This window comes from Dysidea avara, chromosome 9 (assembly GCF_963678975.1).
Source record: "Dysidea avara chromosome 9, odDysAvar1.4, whole genome shotgun sequence".
Classification (NCBI taxonomy): domain Eukaryota; kingdom Metazoa; phylum Porifera; class Demospongiae; order Dictyoceratida; family Dysideidae; genus Dysidea; species Dysidea avara.
In genome coordinates this window covers 33,929,231-33,938,651 of record NC_089280.1, presented here as the reverse complement: position 1 = coordinate 33,938,651, position 9,421 = coordinate 33,929,231, and the positions used below count along the sequence as shown (strand labels likewise).

Genomic DNA, 9,421 nt, shown 5'->3' with positions numbered 1-9,421 from the left:
TAGCCTTTTTGAGGGCCGCACTCTTTTTTTACAGCTTGGCTGTATTGGATTAGATAAGCTATTACTGTAAGACTACTGAAGTGATATGTATCTGTATAAGCACATCTATCATTAATCATGTTATCAGTGGCATAGCGATCCAGGCAAACCTGGGCATTGTCTGGACATCAGACTACTTTGCTTAATAATCAACTACCCCCCTAGAGTAATTAAAGATGTGGGCTATATCCAACAGTTGCTTTACTGTAACATCCACAATTGTACAAGAGCAACTAGCACACTTTATGCAACACTAGTCCAAGTCAACTTTGCTATTGCTTTCCTTTCTAGCTGGTCAATGGACAAAGATGAGTTTCCAAGGGGTATTCCCTACAAATATCGCACTTAGTGTGGGAGGATCAAAGCAATGCCACATGTCGTATGTCCATACAGTACTAATTAGCTGCATAATTACTGTATGAGTCATGCAGTACAGTTATACACTTAATTGGGCAAATACTGTACAGTTATGTGGAGTAAGGAATGTTACAAAAACAACCCAATCTGCGTTACACTGTAAATCGCTAAACCAGCCAACCACTTTGTTTTACGGCTATAAATAGATTGTATAAACACTTACTGATCGTCTGATTATGAAGCTATTTAAACATGACCACTAAGACAACACAATTGATCACGTGTGTGACATGTAAATTACTACAACTAGCCAAACTAATCTTATTAATTCGTTCTACTACTAGAAATAGATTATATAAACAATTACTGATTTCATGAACACCAAAATTCGCAGCGGTTTAAGTACTAGAGAAAATCGCTCTTAGCCAGATGACCAGGAAGTACAATATACCACTTAAAGCACCGCCTTGCTTGTGTGTATGAAAAAAAAGCACTCAGGGTGGTGTCTCAAGGTAAATACAGCACTCTACTTTGCCACATGCTGTATTAGCCTCTTGACACACACCCTCGTATTGTATTTTCCGTACACACACATGGCGGTAATTTAACTATAATGTAACTTGTTTGTGGTACAATAAAGTGAAGGCAATATATAGAAGCAAAATCATGCGATTTCTAACACACAGCATTATGACAAGGAGAAAGACTGAAAGGCAAAGAATTAGCATTGAATCTTCCAGTAGTGCAGTGGAAGAGTAATCTGGAGTACAAGAAGCAACCACTACAATTTCCCACTATTTTACTAGATAGGTTTTCTCATAAGTGTTGCTGGACCACGAGTCCTCACAAAGGATGGGGGAAGTAGTGGGCAATACTTGGGTACAAATGGACGAGTGTCATAATGGCAAGCTTCAGACCACATTACACTCCCCTGAACTCTGGACGGACCACAATGACAAAAAACACACACATTTAACTTTTTCATATTTTGCCAGATACTCCAAGCCAATAACATGGTCTCAATTCACCCTGTTGTCTTCCCAGGACCTCTGAGTGATGCATGGGTATTTACACATGTGCAAGATGCTGTGGTCTATGTTACCATAGCCTAGATGGCTTAACCAAGAAGGTAATATCACGCGAGCGTCACTGTTGATGGCATGTGGGCTCTGCCATAATTTCCCCAAATGGCTGCTTCTCTGCTTAACTTTGTACATATGTACATTTCCATCACTGCTACTGCTGCTGTTATTGCTTTGTATGACTGCATTACCTATCACATAGTAAGTCCTATATTATATTATAACCATTTATATTAGTGTAATGATGAATAACGTGTAATCAGACACATAATAACTATTATTTGTAACATCTGTTCTGGTTACCATTTGTTGATGGCTCAACATGCAAGGCTCTTAGCCTTACACAATTCACCATATGCTTGGCGTAACAAGCAGAGGTTAGAGTACAAAACAGTCAGTGAGGCACTCTCCAGATCATGTTGTTCTTCTGGGAAAAGGGTCAATGAAGTCATAACATCACAAAATGGGAGAGTTGAAGGAGATGAAACAAGTACATCCACCATTATGTAAGCCATTTTTTTATACCACCTACTGTGATATGCTATGGGTTTCAGCTATGTGCACAGCACCCACCCCAAGCAATCTAGTGATCCTACATCATCTGTCAAATCCCTTCTCATTGGCTAGGACAGGACTATTTGCAGCTCATGTCTGCAACTGCTGCTTTAACCACTGCTAAAATAGAATTGCCCCATAGTCAGCCCTCCAACCTACAATGATTCGTTTAACAGAGACTCATATATTTCAAGATGCTACTGATACTTTATGTCCATTTGGATATGCGGTGGTGGCATATCCTGATTGGTCTCGACATGGTGGTGACGCAATTGTTATGGTGCGGGAGAATATCTTGTTTGATGAACTGTTATTTCTTTACCTGAGATATCTGAGGTTGTTACAAATAAATATTGTGAGTTTTAATTGTTTGTTGCTATTGTCAGCCATCAGCTAATGACCACTCTCCATTCACATTAGACATGCTTTTTGATTCTAATACATTCTTATCTCCAGTGATATGTGGTGATTTTAATGTTCATGAGACCTCCTGGATCAGTTCATCACATACACCTACAGCCGGAACTGCTGCTTTAGACTTCTGTGAATCCAGGGGACTCCATCAGCTGATACATTTTTTCAACAAGACAAGATGCTATATTAGATCTAATTTTATTTGAACATACTGGCTCTACTACACGACTTTCAAATTTAAATACTTTTGATCATACTATCCTTAACTACCTCCTCCCATTACCCAATTATTATGCCTCTATCTAGTCATGTATTTCATTGGTCAAATGCTCCATGGAAAAGACTTTCACAATATTTTTGTTCAATCAAATGGAATTTTCAATGGAATTTTCAAGGATCTGTTTATGACATTACTACTCAATTTGCCAACACCATTTACTCATCCACCATAAAATTTGTTCCATCATGTATTCCTACAGGCTCATGACCAACACTGAGGTGGAACCGTTTTTGTGAGGAAGCCTGGTGACTTAAAATCACATGTTGGCAGAGTAATAATGTAGTTCGCTTTAGACAGGCTTCTCTCACTTCCTACTCAATGTACAATCAAGCAATTCAGGTTTATAGAAATAAGATACGAAAGGAACTTCAGCAAAACTCAGTCAGTAAGGGTTGATAGTCATTAACCCTTTATTACCGAAGTTTTTTTTACAAAACCGCAAGTGTGAAAACTTTTATGGCTTGTGTGAAATGTGGGCGATACGAGTGGACCCCACCCATTAATTAACCCATCAAGCTATATACCGTTTGATAGCCAACTCTCTCTTCTACCAACACAGCTAGAATACTTACAGATCACACACACAACTCACGCGCTATGAAGCGAAGAAAGCGTATCTTCTCCGTATCGCCATGGCATTGAAAGATGGGCGCCGCCATCTTACTAATCAACGCGATGACATCACACTATTTATTTTTAGAATTCTTATCACGTGGGGAATGGAGTAACTCCAACTAAAGCCTCCTAGTAGCAGGGAGAAGGCGAACATGGAGTTTTAAACAGGTATTATTGTTTTGTATACGCTATTTTATATTGCCAAGTGCCATAACTTTCCCATGCTTCTTCCTATCGCCGAACGGTAAACTTCATTAAAAATGCCCGGTCCTTCTGAGCAGTTTGGTAGCAATTTCAGCTTCGTAGCCCCTAGGAAAAAGGAGTTATGGCTCCGTTTATAAAGGGCACTCGTTATGGCAATATATTAGCCATTCGATAATAAAGGGTTAACTAAGAGCCTCACAGGATCTACCTCTATCAGGCAACCTATGATTGTACCTGCACACCAACGTGCTGCTCATTTCTCTTCCAAACTGTCTCATTCAACTAACCCTTTACCAATTCCTACACTTGATGACTGTCATACTTCATTATTATCTCAATTTTGAATTAAAGTTTCCCATGTGAAATGTATTCTATCCTCTCTGGACACTACCAAATCTATTGGTGATGATAATGTCATTCCACATGTTTTGAAATCATGTTCTTCCGCATTGTGTGGACCTTTGACTGCTCTTTTTCAAAGAATCTGTTACCCCTATACATTCCCTACTTTATGGAAAATTAGTAGAATTACTCCTGTCTATAAGAAGGGAGCTTGCTCTGACCCTACTAATTATCATCCAATTGCTGTCTTTCCCACTCTATCTTGTGCTTTTGAACAGTTATTTTTGACCCAGATACAGCATCAGATCGACCCTTATATACTACCTGAACAGTTTGGTTTCCAGAAAGGGTCCAGTAGTTCGGGTACTGGTGCCTCTTTAGCCTCCACTATCACCACTGCTATGAACCACCGAGCAGAGGATAGATTGGTTACTCTGGATATCAAGGGAGCTTTTGATCATGTGTGGTGGGATGGCCTCTTAGAACATCGTTTTAGCATTGGCTGCTATGGTAGAATATTCATCTATATAAATTTTATTTATCTGTATTGATACATAAGGGTTGTTACTAGGGGTGCAACAATATATCGATATATTGCAATATATTCTATCACAATACAATACAATACAATATGTGTGATGAAACATATCGATATATTACGTATTGCAATATATTGTGTAATATTGCAGGGTTGTAATGGGCTATGCCTTGTGGATAATTCACAGATTCCCCGAGGACAAGGTCCGCAAGGGGAGGATGGATTGTATGAGGAGGTGGAGGATACAAGGAACAGTGCTAACTAGTGGTATTACCTTCGTCACTCCTTGCCCACAGCACATTCAAAGCTGAGTCTTAAATAGAATTTTTACTTCTAATTAACACCTTCTTACACAGTGAAAAGAAGCAGTATACACAAATTACTGTTTCACAGCACAATTTGATTTGCTGGTGCAAGTATATAATTAAAAGCAATCTACACACCTGTATACGGGGTAAGTAACCCCAAAGAATCATGTACAATACAAGTATAATATTCTAGAATATTAATCACACTACTTAATCAGAGTTAGTTCAATGAATAGTCAAAATCACTCACACCTCCAGATCTCCCTCTTCCTCTGCCATTTCCATGGAGCTGTAGAAAGGGAGGGTATAAGGCACATATATCATGTGGGTGGGATTGCACTGTTCTTTGTATCCTCCACCGTCTCATACAATCCATCCTCCCCTTGTGAATCTTGTCCTCGGGGAATCTGTGAATTATATTCCGGAGGTTCCGGATACAAGGTACGGTGCTAACTAGTGGTACGTTTAAAGCACAAATCATACCTGCTAGAGGGTCCTGATAGAACAGCTCTAGTAAATTCAGAAGACCCTTCACTTCTGTAATAGAATCTCTCAAAGGTACTTCTTGAAGACCAATTTGCCACCTTGAGAATCTCAGCAACAGGGACTCCTTTAGCCCGAGCTCGTGAAGAACTGGCACTTCTGGTGGAATGGGCTGTAAACTGCTCAGTATCAATGCCTGCCTTTCCCAAGCTGTGTTTAATCCAGTGACCCAAAGTTCCTGGACGAGCTCTTCTAAATGGCCTCTTTGAAGTCAAGAATACTGGCTTAGGTGAAGTTATTGAAGCTGTTTGTTCTGATGTTCTGGAGAGATATAATTAAAGGGAAGTAACTGGACATACGTCAGCATCCTCTGGCAGAGAAGAATAGTGTACTGTCCTAGGGGGACCTGGGGTACGAGTCTTAGTCAACCAAACTACTGTAAATTGGGCCCCAGTGGGTGTCCATCTCAAATGATCCCTGTCCAGGGCTGCTAGGTCTGAACACCTGCTTGCATTAGCTAGTGCCATTAACATTGCCACCTTCCTGCCCAGCTCCAGAGTTGAGAGGCCTTCTGAAGGGCAGCTTCTAAAGTATTCAACGACTACAGCTACATCCTATGACACACTAAGGCGAGGAGCTGGTGGCCTGGCATTGAACATGCCCTTTAGTAACCTAGACACTAAAGGATGGCTTCCCACATTAATGTTATCTAATTGTGGGTGGGAAGTTGAGATTGCAGAGCATAATGTATTAGTGAACGATATTGTAAGCCTAAATCAAATTGGTCTGCAAGGAACTCTAGCACATTTCCTAAAGATGCTGAAAGTGGATTAATGTGCCTTCCAGCACACCAGTCACACCACTTAGACCAGGCTGAATTGTATGCTGCATGGGTGTTAGATCTCCAGGAGTGCAGGAGCAGTTCTGTAACTCTTTCAGAAAATCCTTGTGTTGAGAAAGCTTGCCTGAGACAGGCCATGCGGCTAAAGACATCCGATTCTCCTGGATTAGAGGATGGGGCTTCAGATCTGGACTCGGGAGCAACTCCTGTTCCACGGGGAGTAGAATGGGATTTCTCACTAACATTCTCAATACCTGGGAGTACCACACTTGAGCTGGCCAAGTTGGGGCTATTAGACAAGCATAGTCTACCTCTTCCAAGCAAATCTTCGACAGTGCTCTGCCAATCAAGTTGAAGGGAGGGAAGAGATAAGGCTGGTCTTGCGACCAAGATGTTGAAAAGGCATCTACCACTCTTGCCTGTGGGTCTGGTCTCCAGCTGCAGTAATCTGGCAGCTGAGCATTCGTTCTGCTCGCAAATAGGTCTATTGTAAAAGGACCAAGGAGAAGATGGACAGCATCGAACACTAATGGCAGGAGTTGCCAATCGCTGCTGTCGTGGTGGCGAGACTCCCAGTCTGCCAAGACATTGTCCTTCCCTGCCAGATACTCTGCATGTGGTGTAATCTGATGTAGGAGGCACCACTCCCAAATCTCCAGGGCCAACTGACACAGTTGCGATCTCAACGGACTGCCAAGCTTGTTCAAATAAGCTATTGCAGTGCGATTGTCTGACCTGATCAGTACTGCTATATCGGTTTTGTCCTTCAGATAGGACTGCAAGGCCAGAAACATTGCTTTGAGCTCCAAATAATTGATGTGGAACTTGGTATCCTCTAACATCCACCTGCCACCAGTTGGTACCGCTTGGCAGACTGCCCTCCAGCTCAACTTGGAGGCATCTGACTCAATCACTGTTGAGGCCTCTGGTTTCCATATTGGGGCTGAGCAGTGGGAAGGCAGCTCCGAGCACCACCACTGAAAGTCTACCCGTGCCTCCTTCGACAGGCTCACAGAACCCTGGTAGTGAGGGTGTTGGCAAAGTGACCGAATCTTCATATTTTGTAAGGCACGATAATGGAGAGGGCCTGTCCATACAGCTGGTTTGGTTGCTACCAGTGTCCCAATGAAGCAAGCCAGAGTCCTCATTGGAATTCTTTCCAGAGAAAGAAGATGAGATGCTTCCTTCTGGATACAGTACAACTTGTGTGCTGGGAGAGAAATTACCATGTTGTCTGTGTCCACTATGAACCCCAAAAACTCCAGATGACAGGTGGGGGCTGTGATGGACTTTGGGATATTTATTAGGAACCCCAGACTGCTAAGCAACCATATGGCTGTTGAAAGGTCCACCAATAGCTGATCTTTGGTAGGGGCTGCCAGTAACAATTCTTCTAGATAAATAATTAGGTGTATGCCTAACTGACGTAGGAACTGGGTTGCAGGCTTTGTAACTTTTGAAAAGGTGAATGGTGCGGTACAAAGCCCGAATGGGAGGCATTGGAACTGCATCAAGTTGTGTGGTGGACCTGCTTGGAAGGTTAGAAGGTTCCAAGATTCTTGGGCCACAGGGATGGTTAAGTACATCCTTTAGATCCAATTTCACCATGAACCACCCCTGACTGATGATGCTTGGCAGCATGTACAGACCCTCCATCTTGAAGTGAGGCGGTACTATATGGGAGTTCAGGTATCTCAGGTCTATAATTAGTCTCCAACCTCCGCCGCTTTTGGGGACAACAAAGATCGGACTGATTATGTGAGCTTCTGACTGCTGTACTGGGTAAACTGCCCCTTTCTCCCTCAGTTTGGACACTTCCTCCTGCAGAACTGATTGTTGTTCCCTGTTGACTGTGATGGTAGACCTGTGCTGCTCTGGCAAACACTATAGGGGTATCTGATACCCTCTGATGGTGGATAGCATCCAAGGATCTTTGGTCAGGCATGCCCAGTTCTCTAGGAACAAGGCAGCCCTTCCTGCTACTGGTGTTAGTGTATGTCAAGGCAGAAGGTGCAGATTCAAATTGAGTGCTTGAAAAGAGGTTTGTGGTAGTGGTAAGTTGTTCAGGACTTTTCCAATCTCCCTGAGTGTTTGTAGGCTTGGAAAGTGGACTGCTTCTGAGGATGGGGGTGCTGATGGTATGGCTTGTAAGGTTGCTTGTTGGATGGGGGAACATTGCCCGCCGGGACCCTGAATTGCCGGCAGGGCCTGGTCGAAAAAACTGTTTCTTACTGCAACCCAATGTGGACTGGTGGCTCTTCTGGTCATATGGCTGATAGCGTTGGGATATTTGAACCACTTGTGCCAACGTCTTATCAGACTCCACTTTCGCTTTCAGCTTGGGGCAAAACTCTTTCCCAAACAAGAATTCTTCACTATTAGTGGGGGGCTCCTTACCATACTCCTCCAGACCTTGGTCAACAGACCGGAGGATGTTGCATATCCTTGTCTGGGAGACAAGTTTGTTGGCATTCTCCAACAGCACTAAAGTGCGCTGGACAACGCTTAGCACATTGTGAACGTTTATCATGGAATCCTCATCCTTCAACAGATCATTATCAATTAATTCCGACTACAGACACGAGAGGGGCCCAGCACATCGCAACAACACCGCTTGTATCGTGCCAAGTTCGGCATCATGTGACCTCGGGAAGCGTTGGTTTAGGTGATCGAGGACAAAATGATCAACTTTTGGCACCTTCATCGCGGGAGTACGAGGTACCGGGTGCTCCTTATGCATCTCCTTTCGCACGTCTTTATCGAGACGCGTGAAAGTGTTTTTAGATACTGTTTAATTACCTCGTGGGTTTCAAAGATGAAATCGTCATCTGATTTCAAGCTGTTAGGATCAAATAGTGTGGATCCCCTGAGCTGTTTCCATTGTTACTAATAGCCTGGGAGTCCCCATCTCCAGTGTTGGGAGTAACGCGCTACTTATGTAACGTGTTACGTAATATTATTACTTTTGTGGTAACAAAGTAATATAACGAAATACGCTATAAAAACAGGTAATATAATGCAAGCTACTTTACTTACAAATGTAACGCGTTACCTAAGTAATATAGTTACTGTAACGAATCTAATATTACGTAATATTATTGCTACAAGTAACGAAGTTACTAATCTCGTTAGTTATCCTCTGAGTAATGCTCAGCCACAGCGAAGTAACGAGGCCTACTGAATGAAGCTTATTCACCAGCTTCTTACTTATAACCAAAATTTGCATATTGTCCAACAGCGCAATCATGTCACGTGATAAGGTGATAGTTTCACATGTGACAGCTTAAGGCTGTGGACTCAAAGTAATATAATATGTAATATTATTACAGTTACTTTATTTTATGGGTAATATGTAACTGTAAC

At 42.4% G+C, this 9,421-nt stretch overlaps 1 protein-coding gene across 1 annotated transcript; it reads right to left on the bottom strand.

Moving 5' to 3' along the window:
• Positions 1–6,027: 6,027 nt before the first annotated feature.
• On the bottom strand, positions 6,028–7,287 carry LOC136267694 (uncharacterized). The gene has a single exon (XM_066062843.1). It carries the CDS (start codon positions 7,285–7,287, stop codon positions 6,028–6,030), a length of 1,260 nt encoding a protein of 419 aa, XP_065918915.1.
• Positions 7,288–9,421: the final 2,134 nt, after the last annotated feature.

Coding starts and splice junctions, on each gene's coding strand:
- LOC136267694 (XM_066062843.1), bottom strand. CDS start 7,287: ATGGTAATTTCTCTCCCAGCACACAAGTTGTACTGTATCCAGAAGGAA.